The following is a 21,171-nucleotide window of genomic DNA, read 5'->3' on the forward strand; positions in this document are numbered from 1 at the left end:
TTTTGGCAGATGATCCGCGAGCAAAAAAAACTAATCGGACTGATTCATGCCATCCTTGATGGTTCCACATCAAGCTACAGGGTAGCCGGTGAGATATCGGACGGTTTCGTGAAGTTAGAGGGTGACGGGTTTTTATTGGTCAATATCGTATAAGCACGTGCTATAAGCAGGGCTGGCGTGCAGGGAAGCGGTGCCATCATGACGAAGTCTCACATGCTCCTGAGTTTTGCAGACGATATCGACATCATTGGTATTAACCGTAGAGCGATGGAAGCTGTGAGAATTTGACTCTGCCAAAACGAAGTACATAGTGTTTGATAGAGATCGTGGTAGGCCCCGCACTCTCTGGTTGAGATGCCCGTGATGTGGCGACTGAAGATTGCAGCCCAAGACCGAGTGATATGGCGACGTATTCTGAATTCGGCACTGAATCGATAATCGGTCTGCCGCCGCAAAAGTAGAATATTGTATGCTTCGTTGTAATGAAAGTTGATAAGAATCCGGTCAACTTTGACTTTCGACTAATCGAAAATGCATGAGAAAAGGAATTTCGCTTATGTTGCGATGACAGTAAATAATTATTTTTTTGTTAAAAACATAGCACGGTGTTCACTTTCAATTTTAAAACTGTTTTTCTTTAGTTTCCAAATCTAACGTAACGTAATGAAGGCATTTCACTGGGAAAAACACTACAATCATTGATTATTCAGTTTAATTAGTATTATGTACACAGCATAATCTAAACTCGCTACATTTGATAAGAAAAGCAATTAATTTTCAACTCACCTGCATTTCAGGCTACTAGCTTGTTACTAACTTGGTATGTGTAAAACCAATAAAAATAACAACATCATGTGACACAGACATGATATTGCTGTTGTGTGTTGTGTGTTGTGTGTTGTGTGTTGTGTACGCGGTATTTAGGTGCTGTGTACGAGGTGTGCATATCTGTATGTCAAATAAATAAGATTTTCTTATCACATCGAGAAAATATTGAACGCAATTGATGAACAACACAGAAACACAAAATTTGTATTCTTCTTTTGCTCTGATATCCCCAAACTTCTAATGAAATAGGATTAGATACGCCATGTGAAATTTGAGCGAGATTTTTGAAGATTTTATTGAAATTTGCATCATAGTGCAAATATTGGCAGTTGGCACCGCACTATCTATAGCTCTAATTCAAGCTTGCATTTTTGCACTAAGGTCAATCTCTTACATTTTATTTTTTAGGACGTCACTAATTCCAAAATTGCAATTTCCAAAATATAAGAGATGAATCGGATAAGAACTGGTTCTAAAATGGTGGAAGCATGGAGCCAAAATAGACATGAGCAGTCTGCTAGAACATGATTGTTGGTTTATTTTTGTAAAAGAAAAAAATACATAATTTGGTAGAGAATAGAGGTATATTCAATAAATAAAAAATGTGAATAATCAGGGAATTACAGTATTAAGTTACAGTAGGTAAAAGCACAGGAATTATCACAGGAATGACAAAAAAATTCTCAGGTACTAGACTATTGAACACAGGACTACTAGATAGAGGGCTCCTCAGGAAAGGTTAGACGCTATCGAAATAGCACCTAGTGTGGAATCTGTTTGGCGTATGCAATCTCATTAGAATCCTTCAATAAATTGTTCTCCAGTCCTTTGGAGAAGGAATCCACGAAACCATCTATGGCTCGAGCCCAACCCGAGCTGTACGTGTCAAGGTGGTGATGGTGCTCCGGTGGGTGAGCAACGACTTCGTATGTCACGTGCTTTTTGTGCAGAAGCTTTTTGATTCCAATCACACTGGCCAACAGCAGGGCTAATTTACTTACGAGCAGAGCTTTTCCTACGAGCAATGCGATACCCTTAACGATAAGTGCCCCCACAATTCCTGCCTTCATCATAAATGCCATTAAAACTGGCACGTAGTTTTTTATTCTACCACGGCCTTCCTCGAATAATTTCCTGGTGTCGAGCGAAACACCGAAGTTAAATTTTCCTCCTTCGCCGGTGGCAACGACGACATCGGCCGATTGAAATGCTTTCCATTTTACGCTGCGACTATGAATGAAGCGCCAGATTTTGTCGGCCACGATTACGCTCAGCTTGTGGTCATCTGAGCTGGAAGCTCGGCTGAGCACTTCCAACTCTTCCCGGTCGTCGCCGGATTGGTCGTTCTCGACTCTGTGGATAAAAACAAAGTAGATTAAACTATTTATTTTATTAAACCTAAAAACGGTAAATAAATTTAACTTTAGTAAAGGCTTTACTGGAGCTTTTTGAAGTTAAAAAAAATAGATATCATTGAAACATACTAAAATTAGCATTAGCATATCTTCAAATGAATTAGGTGAAAAAAAAATCTTCAATTGAATGAAGAAAAATGTGACTATATTATATGAATACCTCTGTGTAAGTAAATTCGTGAAAAATATAACAGAGATAAATATTATTACTTTCATATATTTTTATTTATTACTTTCTAGTATACGCAAATATTTATTTAATCAAGTTGGTACTTCCACGCCACTAAATCACATCGGCAGCACCATCTCATTTCCTTCAAGCTTGTGTTTCTGCACTTAAGCCACTTTGCATACATTTCATGTTTCAATACAAGAATTACAATTTCCAAAAATTCAAAGACAAGTCTAGTAAGAATGGTTTCTAAAACGGTGGTGGTAACATGAAGCCAGAATTGACATAGTTTTAACTATACTTGTCTCCACAAATGAACATTCGACTAGAACAAGATTGATGGTGTATTTTCGTTAAACAAAAAAGGCGTAACTTGGCTGAGAATAGAGGTATATTCAATAAATAAATAAATATAAACAATCAAGGAGTTACAGTTTAAAACTAAAGTAGGTTGAAGCATAGGAATTATCACAGGAATGACACGTAAAAAATTTCAGGTACAAGGCTATTGAACACAGGATTACTGAATAGAGGACTCCTCAAGATATGAGGTTGAGCACTGTAAAAAAGCACCTAGTGTGGTATCTGTTTGGCGTATGCAATCTCATTAGAATCCTTCAACAAATTGTTCTCCAGTCCTTTGGAGATGGAATCCACGAAACCATCTATGGTTCGAGCCCAACCTGAGCTGTACGTGTCGAGGTGGTGATGGTGCTCCGGTGGGTGAGCAACGACTTCGTATGTCACGTGCTTTTTGTGCAGGAGCTTTTTGATTCCAATTATACTGGCCAACAGCAGGGCTAATTTACTTACAAGCAGAGCTTTTCCCACGAGCAATGCGATACCCTTCACGATAAGTGCCCCCATAATTGCTGCCTTCAACAGAAATGCCAAGAAAACTGGCGCGTAGTTTTTTACTCTGCCACGGCCTTCCTCGTATAACTTCCTGGTGTCGAGCGAAACACCGAAATTCAATTTTCCTCCTTCGCCGGTGGCAACGACGACATCGGCCGATTGAAATGCTTTCCATTTTACGCTGCGACTCTGAATGAAGCGCCAGATTTTGTTGGCCACGATTACGCTCAGCTTGTGGTCATCCGAGCTGGAAGCTCGGCTGAGCACCTCCAACTCTTCCCGGTCATCACCGGGCTGGTCGTTTTCGACTCTGTAGAGAAAAAGAAGTAGATTGAACTATTTATTCACCCGGGTATGAGCTTTGAGGGGTGCAAAATGAACCATTAAAATCTTAAATAAAGATTTAAATTGAGTGTTATTATTTTCATCATACAATATTTTTGTACATTTTTGAAACGTTTTGAATTTTTTAAATTGAATTATTTATCCATTTAGTTTAGTTTGTTTTCCTATAATTTTGACTTGAAGAATATTTCGAAAGGGAGTAGGTCACCCAACGCTTCATTGCCGGGTGCAACAGCAACGTCACTGGAACTATATTTTTGCGCCCGATATTTTGAATATTCATATCATTTTGAAAGATAAAATTCACTTTTTCATAACTCCCTCTCCAAATATTTCCAGTTGGCTTCTAAAAATATATTGATACATGATATTTGAAGGTAATTTTTCTAGAAAAAGCCCTTATGAAGACCGCAAGGCTCTTGAGTAGAATGTCATTTAGGACTCAGACTAACTTAATTGGTTTCGTCCCTTGTTAGAAACAGCACTGCAAACTTTCACTGTCGTGAAAGGATTTCTAGTTGAAATTGAAATCGTTGAGCTGAGAATGAAAGAGACCTTCAGCTCCAATCAGTGGACAGTGATTGTTAGCTAGCAGCATATCTGTGCTTTCGCAAACGCTGTGTTGCTTTAGCGATGTTTTTGCTGTTGAGAATGTAGTCACCTATATAGTTCATCGACTTCATGCAATGATTTGGCTCAAAGCAAATAAGTTCGCTATTAAATCAAGCATCTCATTTCTTTCAATGAACGGACTTTCATAGAAAATTGACACCGACGACACTGAAGGTCGTTTCAACATGAGACATTGAAAATGTTGTTTCTGTCATTTTCATTTTCAGTATCGAAAATTTGCAGCCCAACTCAAAAACAAACAAAATAAAACATTTACATTTCCATAAGTTTCTGCCTATAACAATCAAACCGTTCAACTGAACAAAAAATTTACATTTTCTTCTCTGCGTAAAATAAAGTTGTTTATTTGATTGTTTTTTTGAAAAAAATTTAGGGCCCGATATATGTTCATGCATTATTTTTGACAGTTTAGTCTTTGACAATAATCGTGTTTATTACTAAATCATCTCATCAATCTTTACTATAAATAAACCTTTTAAACTTACCTGGATGTATTTTCATTGTTCAGTTAATTACACACAACATCGATATCAATTCAAAGCCTTGGTACTACCGATTCGGAATTTGGCCTGCTGTTTATTATTGGTCATAGAATAGCATAGCATAAACAGCTGCTCAACTTCGTAGTTGGTGCTATCAACAATACTCTGTTTACGAGAACAAATCACCTTCGTTCCTGAGCAGCAACATGAAATTTGGGATCTAATTAAATGTTACTAAACAAAGTTCAGATGTCTCCAGAGAACTGTTACCGCCCTGGCCACGTCCTTGCAACTGTTGGGGAACGGAAAAGGAATGTTAGTCCAACATTTACTTAAGAGCACCGCCGAGAACTCTACGTGCCCTCATAAATGTTACATGAGATGGTATATTTTAGTTGGAAAGGGAGACCCTGGGATACATCTGTTAGATGTTGCGGGTCGATAATTGATTATGTTATAGGTATAAATTTTTAGAGCTGATAAAAGCTGAGGCTGTTGTGATTTACCGACTTTTTAGTTTGAATTGTATTTTATCAGTTGAATTTTAAGATTATTCATATATCAATTTTACTATTTTATGTATTGAGGTTAGGGGTGAATGTATACGTAGATAGTTTTGTTATACGCTTATTATTATCCACCGATTTGACATAATTGTCATTAGTGTCGAATTAATCTTCAGACAGCCATCCCAAAGGGGTTATACCACCTCATATATTTCCATTACATCTAAACTGATAGTCGAATAATGTCAAATGAGACCCACGCGAACGAAGTACAATGTTCTCCGAAACACAAACCCGAGCCTCTAAAAATTATTTTTAAATAACACATTCGTATGAACAAGAAATCCTCTGTATGTTTACAAACATTCTATTCAAAAAATTTGTTTATTTTTCCTCTACTCTCAACCGAAAGTACATATAAAACAGCTGCATGAATCTACCTCTACACATCGATGATCAAAGCAAAAAAAAATGCAGCGCCGCCTACATGTCAAAAAACAACTGATTCCAACAACATATTCCGATAATTTTGTTGTTTGTAACACCAACACTAGTAATTTAAGCCGTTTTCCAGTCCACTCCTACACCAGCAGATCGTTCATCTTCTCACCAACGCACTTCGACCGAGTCCCACCACGGAGTCGACGGCCTCTTTCTGGTTCTCTGCTGAAGATAGTTTTGGCGGCTCTTTCGTCAGGCATTCCGGCTACGTGTCCAGCCCACTAAAACCCGTCCCGCTGAATAACCTTCACTATATCAGCATGTTTGTATACCTGGTACATCTTGTGATTTATGCGCCTGCCCCATACTCCATCTTATAATTTACCACCTAGTATCGATGACGGAACTTTACGCTTAAAATCTCCGAGCACTCGTCGATCAGCTTCCTTTAGCGTGTAGGTTTCATGTCAGTGAATGGCCACCGGAAATATCAGCGTCCTAGACAGCTCCTTAGCAGGTTACGTAATCAGTAGAAGGCCCTGTTCGCAGCTGCAACTCGTCGTTTCACTTTGCGGCTCATGTCGTTGTCACATGTCACAAGCGTACCAAGATAAACGAATTCATCAACCACTTCGAATCGAAAAGAAACGAGCAGTGGCAGATTATGCTGAAATACGATTTCCCGGCGAAATTACTTAACCCGTAAAGACCCGGGACGAAACTTGTTTTTTGAAAATGCTCGTTCTCAGCACTGGAACGGCCGATTTGGGAAAACTTGGAATTTATTCAAGGGAAATAGTAGCTCTATGTTCTGGTAAAGGTACCACTCCTCTGGACCCCTCGCCGTTTTTGTGAGACGCAAATATGTCTGTGTTTTTTTTTCTAATTTTTCAAAGAGATTAAGCAAACAATGGGAATTTTTCATACGTATCAATTGCTCCATGTATCAAATCATGTCAGGTGAATGAAATATATATGTTAGAGTGAATTTTGGAGTTTCCAAGTTATTTCAGTACAAAATCTCAGAACTACGTATTTTTACAAAAAATCAAACAACAAAACCGTTCTTCAAATTATAAGCTCTACATTTTTGCGGTAAGGTCTCCTGAATCCATACGCGATGAAATATTTATTTTAGTATGCAAACATTTTGAAAAAAAAAACGAGTTTGAATTCACCAAAGTACGTATCTTCATGGAAACCTGATTTTCTCAGTCTCCCACGGTAGGTTTAAACTTAGCCCTTCAATTTCCAAGCTCTGTATTTCTAGAGTAACGTCTTCTGAATCCAAAGTTGGTGAAAGATTTTTTGTAGCATGCACAGATTTGGAGAAAATCAAGTTTTCATGAGAACTCGTACTTTAGTGAATTCAAACTCGTTTTTCTCTAAATCTGTGCATGCTAGAATAAATCTTTCAGCATCTTTGAATGCAGAATACGTTACTCTAGAAATATAGAGCTTGAAAATTGAAGCGCTAAGTTGAAACCTACTGTGGGAGACTGGGAAAATCAGGTTTCCATGCAAATACGTACTTTGGTGGATTTGGTTGCCAAGCAGCATTTTTCCCGTCATACAGTATGCAAACGTTGATGATTTCAAAGACTTCAAATGCGACTTGGAATCACATCACGATTTGTAAACTGCGTCAGAGAAAAAACACAAAAATTCGCCTTGATGCAAGCTATCTAAAACACGCAATGAGTGTGCTTCATAGAAACTCATTTGGACCTGTTTGAAGATACATAACTCGTGCCAACCCAGACAACATTCGCGACTCTGGGCTCACGGTATTGCATATTTTCATTTCAAGTAAACACTGGGGAACGAAACAGTGGTGTTTCTAATTATTACTCTTTGAGTATAATGCGCGGTCTAATATACAATAAGTAATAAAAAGTTGCACCAAGGTGATAAAATATTCCCCGTTTGTGTTGGGTGTGCAAACGATAAAATAAAGTCTGATAACTTCCCATCTGGCATGCAATATGAAGACTTTGCCTGCAACAAGTTTGCGAGTTTTATTTTCAAACCGTTCATAAAAATAGCGACGAAATCAGGGACTTACTATACGTACTTTTCGCGCTTTGCATGAACAAATAAATAACGTATCTGGTTGGCGACTGTACCAGTTAAAGTTCCACAAGGCTCTCGTTTAGGCCCTTAGCTCTTCATTTTATTTGTTAATGGCGTTACCCTTGTGTTAAATCATCTCAAAGTTTTGTTATATGCCGATGACATGAAATTGTACATGGAAATAAGAGCCAAATCAGACATCCAACAATTCCAACAAGAGGTTGACATTTTTTATATTTGGTGTAGAAAATGTCTTCTTGATCTTAACGTAAAGAAATGCAATATTATATCCTACACAAGAAAAAGAAATGCCGGAACATTCCAGTTGTGCTCCTGGACAGCAAACTGTAGAAAGGTGTTATCAAGTTAGAGATTTAGGAGTGAACATGGATTCTAAGGTAACATTCATTGATAACTACAATACGATTATCAAGAGCCAACAGCATGCTAAAGCCTTTAGTGCTACATTCCGATTCGGAACTCGACCTTCTCTTTATTATACGAAGACTTCGCATCCAACTGTTAAGTGTACAGGACAATTGCGGGGCTAGCGCTACGATCCTACTGACACTAATAGTCTCTCCCGAGCCGAGACTCGAACCTACGATAGCTGGCTTGTTATGCCAACATCGTACCTCGAGACCAGCTGGGAGGGTCGTATGCTCTTTTTTACATATGTTAGATCTATTTTAAAATACTGTAGTTTTGTGTGGTCGCCTCATCAAAACGTCTTTTCCAATAGAACCGAATCCGTATTAAAACAGTTTTTGTTTAACGCACTAAGAAACCTTGGTTGGAATTCATTCCCTTTCTCTTGTTATAAATCACGTTGCATGCTTATTAATATAAAAACACTTGAAAAAAGAAGAGAAATTGCTTCGGTAACTCTTGTTAACGATTTAGTTTCACAACGCATATGTTCAGAAAATTTACTAGAAAAACTCACCTTCTATGCTCCTACACGCTCATTAAGAACGTGAAAATTTTTTGTATTAAATACCTATAGAACAGAATATGCCATGGCCGGGCCAGTTAATAGTAGGATGATGAGTCTTTTTAATATATAGAGTAGTGAGGGGCAAAAGTACGCACATAATTGTTTTTGCAACAGAGCTATTGCAAACAATTATTATAAAATTCGGTTTTGTTTCCAAGCGGTACATGAACCTCTTGTCTTCAAAATATATTACCAGAGTTTTTCGAATTTTGTTTGTAGCATGAGAATTTTTTTTTTAGAAAAATACTCAAATGCGAACTTTTACCCAGTATGCGGGGCAAAAGTACGCATTTTACGGGGCAAAAGTTCGCACTGCATGAACAGTGTATTTAATATACTATCCTCAATAAAGTTAATTGTTTTTGCTAGTTTTGCACTAATTCTTTTTAACTGCATTATAGCGGTGCCCCGAAACAATTTGCTTATTTCCGGAAATCCAGTTTTCTGGGGATATGTTCCGAATCTTAGAAACTTTATGAACATTTGAACAGAATCTTACACGCAAAAGTTCAAGCTTCAATCATCCAATGTGTCCTTTCAATTCGCATAGAATTTGCTCTGACTTCGCACAACCAATGCGTGATACGCATAACGCAAAAGTTGTACAAGGAATACATTGACAGAGATCAAAATCAGAATATGTATCATATACACAAAAATCGTAATGTCTCGGTAAACTTCGGCTTCGGGCGAACGATCAGTTTCGAGGCGCTCAAAAAACCGTTCCTTACTTTCGCGAGCCGGTGCTTATCAACGGCTCGTGCATCCCTAAAAATCGTCAGCAACCGAAACAGCCAATAGCGAGCCTTGTTGCCGCGAAAGTTATTGACGCTGGTGCCAGTAACGCAGAACCGAATGCATGTAAATGAAACCAGAGTCATAATTAAATGCAAACTGTTTTGGACTAATCTCATGTTTTTGTTTATTGTTAATGATTGAATGATGTTTTCAAATGACCTGATTCATGAAAGTGAATCGATCAGACAATAATTTCTTCAATGGAGTCAGTACCCAACTTATCAGTATTGATTGTTGGTTGCACTGTTTTAACGATGCCAACCTTCTGAACGTCGGCTGATGCTTTATAAGTGTAGTGGTTCGGAGCTGCGCAATTCATTCAAAATACGCTAGAGCATCAAATGCGTTATGCCCAACGCACATGCGTTGTACTGGTTCCAATTTTAATCAGTAAATGCGCTAATTTCGCTCATAAATGATCTGGTTACGCACACTCCAACTTTTGCGTGTACAATTATTGGTTCAAAGGTCATAAAATTACTTCCAAAGGCAGGGTTTTGGGTGTTTTGTGATATGCCCCGAAAATGAACCATCCGGAATAGATTCCACTGGGGCTTCTAGAGACCCGAATACGACACCAGATGCCATACTTGATTCCAAAATAGCGACTTTCGGTTTCCGCAAAACAACCAATTATTGAACAACAAAATTATTGAATACCACCCGATATGGGTATTTTTGGACTCGAATTGATGCTCTGAGGTCAAAAATCGATTTCAGACGCAATTTTTAAATTAAAGATGGTGACTTCCGGTTTGCGGTTATCAGTAAAAATTGACCAAATTCCACCCCATATGAGTTATTTCGGATTCAGAATGATGTCAAGAGACCTGAAAACGATCCAGACACCATCTTGAATTCCAAAATGGTGACTTCCGGTTTCCGGAACACAACCCAAAATGGCCGATGTGTCTATTTCACGGATCGGGATGGTGCGCAGACACCAGAAATTAACTTTAAACGCGGTTTTTTAATTCAAGATGGTAACTTCCGGTTACTGAAAACATCCAGAATTGACCAAATACCATCTCATATGAACACTTTTGGATTCGGAATGATGCCAAGAGACCCGAACACGACACCAGACGAACCAAAAGTCACCATCTTGAATTTTGATATGGCGTCTGAAGTCGATTTCCAGTCTCAGGGCATCATTTTATTTCCAACAATACACATATTGGGGGGTATTCGACCATTTTGGGTTTGTTTCCTAGAAACCCGAAGTCGACATCTTGGAACCTAAAATGGCGTCTGTTGTCATTAAATAGTCTCAGAGCATCATCCCGATGACCCAGAAACCGGAAGTCGTCTCTTGGAATCCAGAATGTCGTTATGCATGCCTCGGACATCATCTCGATTACGAAAATACACTTATTGGAGGGTATTTGACAATCTTAGGTTGTTTTCTAGGAACCGAAAGTTGACAAGTTGACTTGAAATTCAAAAAGGCGTCTTGGCCATTTTCCGATCTGTGGCTTTCATCCCGGTTGCGAAAATAAATATTGGATGGTATTTGACCTTGTTTTTTCATTGTTTCTTTGGCTTCTAGAAGCCCCAATCTATCGCGGAAGGACCATTTTGCAAGCATATCTACAAAACTATTAAAATGGTTGTAAGATTCTATTAACTAAATCATTGAACCATAATATTCCTTAGTTTCGGAGCACATTCGCATATCACTGGTTATTCTTGAGTAATTTCTGTACAGAAACATTGTTATTAAACGCATTTTTTCATTACGGTTAGTGGCACTTAGTGCGTACTTTTGCCCCACGCTCTATGCGTACTTTTGCCCCAGAATGAGTTTTTAAGCTGGTTTGAGTTTTAAGACAAACTTCAAAATATTTTCGGCAGAACAAATTCACGCTACAAACCACAATTATACAAGAGTTTTTGGGTTCCGTTGATTTTGAGTTTCTGTAGTTTTCTAATAGGTCAATCATAGTTCCAAAATAAGAAAATTAGATCAAAACAGCTCAAAACACAATTTTCCTCATAGCTTTGCACCATTTAAACGCACTGCAAATTCATACAATGTTGCCAGTTTATTTCGTTCGTAAGTTTCGAAAAGGTCAATGCGTACTTATACCCCGTGCGTACTTTTGCCCCTCACTACTCTATTGTGAAGTTCTTGATTTAACGATGTCACGAAATGCTCTTAGAAAAAATTTAACACTAGAACTGCATAACTATATTTGGTCGGCGTGCGACCAGACCGAACCAAGCGCCATTTTTTTTAAAATTGAGTTTTTAACACTAGTGGATGTTAAAATTGATAATCTATATTTCACGAAGAAACGAAATCATTTGAACAGTTTATAATGGTATTATAACAAAATTTTTCTGCAGCAGCTTGCAGGAAGCATACGGGGTGAGTAAACTTTGATCGCCGATTACTCAAAATAATGTTTTTGGCGCTTGGTTCGGTCTGGTCGCACGCCGACCATTTGTGACGTTATCAATAGTTTTTAGGATGTAGTCTACTATGATTGACGCAAATGGACAAAACAGAACAATTGCACACATTGCCTTGTGAGAGTTATGTTTGGGACTGATAGAGAATATCGCCTCACACGCAAAGTGTGTAATCGAGACTGTCAGTCGGTGTTCTCCCACCGAACACGTTCGATGGAAGTTCATCGTTATGCTAAAATTACTTTGCGAACTATTTTGTTCCAAATGTTTCAAATCTTAGATAAAACACTACGCTGGAGTTAACGAGCCAGAGAAACGGCCAGAGATGCGTCAACTTCGCAGCTTCCCGAGGACTGGCAGTCCGAAGTACCTTCCTTCCCCATAAGGACATCCACAAAACCACCTGGAGATACACCTGACCAACGTGTAGCAAATCAAATTGACCATGTTCTCATCGACGGCCGGATCTTCTCTGACATTACAAACGTACGTACCTATCGCGGTGCGGATATTGGCTCGGACCACTACCTAGTTGCGGTATCATTGCGCTCTAAACTGTCGACCGTATACCACGCGCGACATCGTCGAACCCCGCGGCTCAACATTAAGCAGCTCCAGAACTCCCAGGTTGCGGAGGAATACGCGCAACAGCTTGAAGCGGTGCTACCCACAGCGGAGGGGCTGGGCGCATTGCCTCTCGAAGACGGCTGGGGCAGCATTCGCACAGCTATCGTGGAGACCGCAACGGCGACACTAGGAGTGGAAGCACCGAGTGGCAGAAACGACTGGTATGACGGGGAGCGCGAGGCAGCGGTGAATGAAAAGAACCGGACCTGGGCGATATACCTGGGCAGGTCAACGAGAGAGAACAAGTTCAATTACAAACGGGCACGGAACGACATAACCACGATTCTCAGGCGAAAGAAGCGCCAGCAAGAGGGTCGTGAGCATGAGGAGCTGGAGCAGCTATACCGTGCCAGTGAAACGCAGAAATTCTATGAGAAGGTAAACCAGTCCCGCAGAGGCTATGTGCCACAAGCCGACATGTCCAACGACGCGGATGGGAACCTTCTCACGGATGCCAGCGAGGTGGTCGACAGGTGGAAGGAGTACTTCGATGGACACCTGAATGGCGAAACAGCAAACAGAAGCGGAGCAGGAACTGACCTAGGAGCACCAGCAGCGGATGACCGAGTACCAGCTCCCGATATTCACGAAGTTCTTTGTGAGATCGGGAAGCTGAAAAACAATAAAGCCGCAGGCAAAGACGGACTGCCGAGCGAGCTCTGGAAATATGGAAGAGAGGCGCTGGCTAGAGCGCTGCACTGGGATTTGGGAGGAGGAAAAACTGCCAGACGAGTGGAAGGAGGGAGTTATCTGTCCCATCTACAAGAAGGGCGACAAGCTGGAGTACCGCAACTACCGCGGCATCTCGCTTATCAACGCCGCCTACAAAATACTCTCACAGATCCTGTTCCGTCGTCTATCACCTTTAACCAGGAGGTTCGTGGGTCAGTACCAAGCGGGTTTCATGGGAGCCCGTGCCACCACGGACCAGATCTTCTTAATCCGACAGATCTTACAGAAATGTCGCGAGTACAACGTGCCCACACATCACATCTTCATTGACTTCACGGCGGCCTATGATACAGTTGATCGAGAACAGCTATAGCAGATCATGCACGACAACGGATTTCCGGATAAACTGACGACTCGATTGATCAGAGGTACCATGGCACAAGTGATGTGCTACGTGCGTGTTTCGAGGATACTCTCGAGTCCCTTTGAATCGCGCAGAGGGTTGAGACAAGGTGATGGATTTTCCTGTTTGCTGTTTAACATCGCCCTTTAGGGTGTGATCCGGAGGGCGGGCATCGACACGAAGGGGCACAATTTTCACAAGGTCTGTTCAGCTTCTGGGCTTCGCGGATGACTTCGACATCATATCACGTAACTTAACGACGGCGGAGGAAACTTACGCCCGACTGAAAGCCGAAGCTGGACGGATCGGATTGCGGATAAATGCGTCGAAAACAAAATACATGCAAGCGAGAGGCTCCAAGGAGAACAATATCAGCCTCCCAACTCAAGTCTCTGTGGACGGTGATGAGCTTGAGGTGGTCGATGAGTTCGTGTATTTGGGGTCACTGGTGACCGCCGACAATAACACCAGCAAAGAGATCCAGAGACGCATCCAGGCAGGAAATCGTGCCTACTTTTCACTCCGGAAGACACTTCGATCAAATCGAGTGCGACGACGCACGAAGTTGACGCTGTACAAAACCCTGATAAGACCGGTAGTCCTCTACGGGATCGAGACGACAACGCTTCACGAGTAGAGACGGACGACGGAGAATGGCGAAGGCACATGAACCACGAACTGCACGCGCTGCTTGAAGAGAATCCCATTGCACACCTGGCGAAAGTTAATAGGTTGCGGTGGGCCGGTCATGTCGTAAGGATGCCGGAAGGCAACCCTGTGAAATCACTTCTCTTCAGCAACCCTGCCGGCACCAGAAATAGAGGGGCGCAGCGTGCACGATGGCTCGACCAGATCGAAGGAGACTTGCGGGTGATGAGACGCCTGGGGAACTGGCGATACACAGCCCAAAACCGAGCAACATGGCGACAAATTCCTGATACAGCACGAGCCACCACGGCTCTCGTCTGATTGGTAAGTAAGATGGAGTTTACGAACATTGTTGGCTCTCAGGTTTTGTTAATTTATCGCTGGTCAAAACGTATAATTTACATAAAATACATAAATTTCAAATATAAAACAAAATTTGTTGTTCCTAAAAAATGAAAAATTGTTTTGCTCCATTTTGCGATAAATTTAAAATTTTACAAATGACATCTATTTTACCCTGCTATAAATCAAAGACAGTAAAAAAGTGCTATATTTTGCAAATAATATTTAAAAAATTTATTCGCTATCGATGAAAATATAGAGTCATTTTTTCACAGCGTATGTTTTTTCGAGTGGAGAAACCTGTTGGAAATAGGTTAATAGGTAGGAAATCGCATCTATAAACAGCTGAGCAATTCCCGCTGAGACCGGCCCACTATTGACATGATAGTTTTGAAAACGATTCAAGTTATGTTTTTTGGAAGCCCTTGTAGGATTTGATGAACCCCTCGTTAACTGGAAATCAATACTTTTTTTTGATTCTTCGTTTTTTGGTCAAAACTTTTGCTCTCCAAAATTGATCTAGCTGTTGAATTTCTCAATAGAGTTACTCTAATCCACATATCATTGAAAACGGAAAAGATAGGGCCTTATTTCGCAAATATCGAGGTGGGTGGTCACCATATTGAATTTAGACGCCATACTGATTTGTTTCATAAAAATTGATTTTTGAAAAAGTGGCCACCCACCTTTCTTAAATTTGTTAATTCCATTCGGAAAATCATCCTTTTTTACATAAAGTATGACAAAATTAAAAATGTATGTTTTCTAAAACAAGAGTTATATTAAAATTATCAAATCAAATTAGATATTCTTCATAGAACATCTCCAACCGATCCATCATTACGAAAGAGATGAAAAGGACATTTAGTTGAAAATCTTCAGGCGATAGTGACGCTGTCGGCTTTCGTTTTCAATTTAATATCATTCGTTTCATTTTCCATTTTCTTTTTCACCAATGTGGCGTCTAAATTCAGTATGGGGACCACCAACTTCGACATTTGCGAAAGAAGGGCCTATCTTTTCCCTTTCCAATGATATGTGAGTTAGGGTAACTCTATTCAGGAATTCAAGAGATAGATCAATTCTGGTGAGCGAAGTTTTGACAAAAAACAAAGAATCCGAAAAAAACTATTGATTTCCAGTTAACGACGGGTTCACCAATTCAATCAAACAAATGCAGTCTCTATACTTATTCAACATTGGCTTCCAAAAAACATAACTTGAATCGTTTTCAATTCCATTATGTAAATAGTGGGCCGGTCTCAGCGAAATTGTTCTAATGCTTCTGAAGTCAAATGTAATATTTTTTTGCGCAAACTAAAAATAACTGTTCAATATAAACAAGCTGCTCAACGATTTCAAAATTATATATCAAACGATTCTATCCATTCATTGCACAGTTTCCTAACAAAACTCATTATTCACACACGTTCGTTCACGTACCTCGTCTGCATAAGCTCAACGCCATCACCAATGGTGATGCTGGATTTCTGCAGTATCCGATTCATGTAGGTCACGAACTTTAACATCACGCAGGAACTATTATCCTTCTGGGTACACTTAGCTCCGAGCCGCTGCACGAACGAATCCTCGAGAGCGACTTTACTCATGTTTGGCGGTGCCTGAATGCCATAATAGCAACGAAAAAACACATCATTAATAACGGTTGACGCTGCATGCATGTAACTTTTAATCATGTACCACGTGATTGATGGAATCACCATTATCCACTGCAGGATTCGCGTAGACGAACGATATCAATGTGACCAACAATAACAACCTAACGATTTTCATTTTCAACTCAATAATCTATGTCACCATTAAATATAGAACAAAAATCAAAAATCGGCTGAAATTTTTTCTCCAGTAACGAGTCGACCGTTCAAAATATCCAACTTTCGCGTAGATTAGAAACGAACTAAAACAAATCGTCACGGTTATCCTGCCAGGCGCATGCTATTCTCAAACCCACTGAAGCAAAACTGAGCCAAAAGATTGGTTTGTTGTATTTATAAGCCTTCATGACCGTCTTTCCAGCCCAGGCAGGCAGAAGATCTACAGTGACCATATCCGTTCATGTTTATGCTGCACGAGAAAATCGCGTGCACTTTGTAAAATGCAACCTTGTCAGTCGATTTGTCCCTGTTTCACTCGCCGCAGAAGCTGATGACTGCAAATGTGCCAATAATTTTGCTCTCTTTCCCCGTTGCGTTGGTCATGAGCTGCCAGGAACCAGCTTCAGCTGGGGAAGTGAAGAGAAAATCTATCTGCATCTTTCTCCGTTGGCGTGAAGAGCTTAGCGTGATGGATGGTACGAGTAAGACCAAATACGCAGCAACGGATGTGTTGAATGTGTCAACTCATGAATGATGATAAAGTTAGAGCAATGTTTTTCGCCAAAAACCTTTCAGCATGGATATTAAAAATCGAGTGATCCTTCAGGGATGTCAAGATATGACCGAGTGTTGAGTATATACAACCTGGATATTTTATTTCTTAGTTACCTCATTAGATCGTTAGAACAAAAACCAAAATTTTCCATCCAAACGTTGATGATGCTTTTTTTAAATTTTATTTTCTGTATAATTGTTTGCAATTATATACCACTAACGAGAATTTAAATCGGAACACTACCTGAGCCTTTTGGAATAATCTCGCCCGAAGTCAATCTCATTTTCAATCAACTCCCTTATCCCGAAAGCGACAACAAGATCATTCACCGTAGATATAGACATAAACAATCACAGAGAAATTGCAATTTCTCCGTGCTTCCTTTCAAAGCCAATGGCCTGAGATGTGTACGACGATCTTTCGATTATTCGCCCTTGCAAAACCGGATCTTACCGTCTGCTGCCAGGCACGTTCGAAGATTTCGCACCAGGCCGCATCGTTATCACCCACCATATGTAGAACCGGTCCTGGGGTGAGTCTCGCGTACTCTGCACTGAAACTGCACTTCGGTTCGGCTCTGGAAATATTTCGTTACACACAAAACCAATCCAATACAGCAATCTGTTTTTTTCTCGTCCTGGTCCGGGACGCGTAGACACGTTTTAGTCACGCACTTGTGTCGTTTTGGGTCATCCGGCAGGTCCATTTCCACACGCGAAACGATTAAGCCACTAAGCGCTGTCCAATATCCGTTGCTAGGTTAGCGAAACTTGCTAGTCTGGATTTAAAATTACGGAGAAATTTCTCTTCAATGGAATCTACTAGCAGAAACATTTGTAATTAAATTTGTACACAAATATAGGTGTGCCGTTGCTATGTCCAATATTACTAGCTTCGACGAACGCAACAGATTGGTATTTCAAATCCGCCGTAAAAATGAAAGAAAGATGTTACGATCTCACCATTGACGGTTTAGTTTTTTATTGTTCAGTGTTCGAGGTTCAATATCTTTTTGATGTTACAGCTTTTTTACCTTTTCTTCTTTCTTGTCTTTTTAACTTTTGGAATGACTTGTTAACTTATTAAAATATTCAGACTTTTCGATTTTTTTAATAGCGATTTATTCATTGCTTAAATATTTGACTTTTGTAGTCATCGCATCGACCCTTCGATTGTTTGACTTTTTTGAAATTTTGACCTCAACTCTTTCTATTTTACACTAACTGACCCGCCAAACTTCGTCCCGCCCTTCACTTTATTTGAATAATTTTAAGCTATGATGAAATAGGAATCTTAAAATGATTCCAGATTGACCTTGTTTGTTCTTAATCTGCAAAAGCATGAGTAATCGGATATTGGATACTTTCATACTTCAAAGACAAATGATTGATTTCATCGGAATGAGAACATCCCCGCCCTTGACTTTCTCATCGGAGTATCGGAGTTTTATATCCAATCTGATTCTTGAAAGACTATTTTGTATCAATATGTTTATATCAATAACCTTTACCTAACACTAATAAAATAACTCTCTGAAAATATAATGGTGGCGCTGAAAAGTTTTAAAATGACGTCTGGAGCCGATTTTCGGCCTCTGAGCATCATTCTGGTTCCGAAGATACCGATAGATGGTATTTGGTCACTCTAAGTTGTTTCCAAGTCACCAAATTTCGAAATAGCGCCTCGTCATCAGGGCAACCACGGTTTACAGTGTGCAGGTTGCAATAATTAATAACGGGTGACAACTAAAAATTTGGAATTTTTTTCTGCTGTCACAACAAAGTGGATGAACTTGAAGAAAAATTGATTTACTCCTCATGAAGGTGCATTCATTATGAACTAACAAAAAATAGTGAACATTAGAGAAAAGTCCGTTACTGGCCTTTCTATGAAGCTTTCAGATGATGCCGGAACAAGAGTGTTATACGGCCTTCAAGTTCGCATTTCGGATGCATCTCTTGATTCTACCAATCAACTGTTCGCAAATCGTTGATCTCCAGTTATTTTTGAACCGAAGGAAGGATTGGACGACACTGAGGTTGATTTGTTAGGTTGTGTATTTGGAGTCGAATGGTTGTTTAGAGACGTTTGTGTGCGTGTGTGTGTGTGTTTTTTTTTTTTGAAGTACTGTGACGATACTTTCTTTGGCCAAAACACATACTTTTCATCTATATAGTGTTTTGGAAGAAACGGAATCATAATGTTGTTCAAACATTCGTTCTGGTATATATTTTGATTGATAGCCAAACCATTTGATTTGAACCATTATCTGACAAAAAAAAGTCCTTTTCTGTCCACTACTCTGGCCGGTGTTCCACTACTTTCCTGGCAGATTAGAGTTGAGGTTTGCAGGAAACCATACACAATAGAAACCATAGACATATTCTCATTTCTCTCTGAGTGTGTTTGTTGTGGAATAAGAGAGCCACAAAAAAAAACCAAGTTTTTAGTTGTCATCCGTTAACATAAGTTATTTTCAGTATATAAAGACTTATAAAGAAATAAAACAGGTTTTCGTCAAGTGTTGGTGGAAAGTTTTTGTCAAAAAGGTATACTGAACTACGCTGTGGCGGTACAACTACCAAGTTATTTGTTTTATCTTTTCAAATTTTTATCAACCGACGAAATAACTTACGTGATAAAACGAAGATCTTGGTTTTTCCAGAGATGTCCTGTAGATTTGAAAGCAGTCTTACATGTTTTCTGTGTTTAAAAGTGGGGATCGGCAAAACATAAGGATTTATCGGGGCATTACCAGTTCTTCTTCTTCTTGAAAAGCATAACTCCTGCTTATCATTTTTTCAAACACTTCTGGAATACCACAAGGCAACAGGGTAATATGGGGCCGATCTTTTTTTTTTGACTCTAATTCAACGATGTCTGTGTATTGGATGTAAGTTAGTGTATGCTGATGACGTGAAACTGTATTGTGTGTTTTACGCTGAAATTGTTGGCTGAAATTTGTTTTATTTGTACGGGAGCTTTCGTTTCCAGGAGAAAAAAGGTTCTCGAACTAACATAATCACCTTTTCCGGCTCCAAAAACCCCGAAATTAAAATGTTCATGCCAATCGGTTTAGTATTTGCCTATATAATGAGGATCAGACAGACTCCACAGACAGAACTCCCTTCCAGAGCAGGGAAGGGTATCAAACCATCATTGAAACATATTTTGCTCTCTAAAATCCCACACTTTTTGTTTGATTGGTTCTTTGTGTTTTACTTGGGTTCCCTTCCTTCTTTTCGAAAACGGAGCGGTCACGAACCTTCTCCGATCCGAAAAATCCACATATACTAATTTTCACATCGATCGGCTTAGTAACATTCAAGTCTATAAGGATCAGACCGACAGACAGAACTCCATTTTTTATGTATAAAATAAGAAGAGGAGAGAGAAGATTTCAAATTTTCAATTTTTGGAACTTTCGACTGCTCGGATTTTTGTTACGACTTTCCAATTTTTTACTGTTTGAGATTCCAATCTTTGTTGTTTTTTATTTTGACTTTTCAACTCCTTGATTTAAGGACTTTTTTAATTAGTTCTTTTCGTCTTTGCTTTTGGATTTGTTTCTCCTGAAGTTTATGACCTCTGGCTCCTCGACCACTTAGGTTGTATTTTTTACTTAGGGGTCATCCACATACCACGTGGACAGCTTTAGGGGGGTTGTGTAATGTCCACGGTCCTTATCAAAAAAAAATTATGTGGGCATTTGTCCACCGGGGGGAGAGGGGGGGAAGGGATAAACAGCGTTAAAAATCTGTCCACGTGGTATGTGGGTGGCCCCTTATTGACGTCTCGACTTTTAACCTTTTTTTTTTTGAAGGTTTTGACTTTTGACTGTCTAATTTATTCGATTTTTGATTGTTGATTCTTTGAGTTTTCTACTCTTTGAGCATGACCTTGATTCACGATTCATGAAATCTTTTACTAATACATTTTTGGCCTTTCTTAACTTATTGTCTTCATGAAATTCTAGGCTGTTGATTTTTTTTTTCGATTATTAACTATAAAACTTTCCCTCGTTTAAAAATTTTAACACTTTTGAATTTTTGACATTTCGATATTTCGACCTCCAGCTTTTTAACTTGTTGGCTTTTTAATGTACTTAATTACTTTTTGATGTCTTAT

At 39.5% G+C, this 21,171-nt stretch overlaps 1 protein-coding gene across 2 annotated transcripts; it reads right to left on the bottom strand.

Moving 5' to 3' along the window:
- Positions 1-1,393: 1,393 nt before the first annotated feature.
- Positions 1,394-16,638, bottom strand: LOC129718134 (uncharacterized). Of its 2 annotated transcripts, none has more exons than XM_055668565.1 (3): positions 16,354-16,638; positions 16,096-16,274; positions 1,394-2,181 (listed from the first exon to the last, which is right to left on the bottom strand). In XM_055668565.1, the coding sequence occupies exons 1-3, from the start codon at positions 16,444-16,446 to the stop codon at positions 1,590-1,592; spliced, it is 864 nt and encodes a 287-aa protein (XP_055524540.1). In that variant the 5' UTR covers positions 16,447-16,638; the 3' UTR covers positions 1,394-1,589. The 2 variants fall into 2 exon arrangements, with proteins under 2 accessions (XP_055524540.1, XP_055524538.1); XM_055668563.1 differs by lacking the exon at positions 1,394-2,181 and adding an exon at positions 2,789-3,580 and having other exon boundaries at positions 16,354-16,620.
- Between the last annotated feature and the right edge of the window lie 4,533 nt (positions 16,639-21,171).

This window comes from Wyeomyia smithii, chromosome 1, assembly GCF_029784165.1.
Source record: "Wyeomyia smithii strain HCP4-BCI-WySm-NY-G18 chromosome 1, ASM2978416v1, whole genome shotgun sequence".
Taxonomy (NCBI): domain Eukaryota; kingdom Metazoa; phylum Arthropoda; class Insecta; order Diptera; family Culicidae; genus Wyeomyia; species Wyeomyia smithii.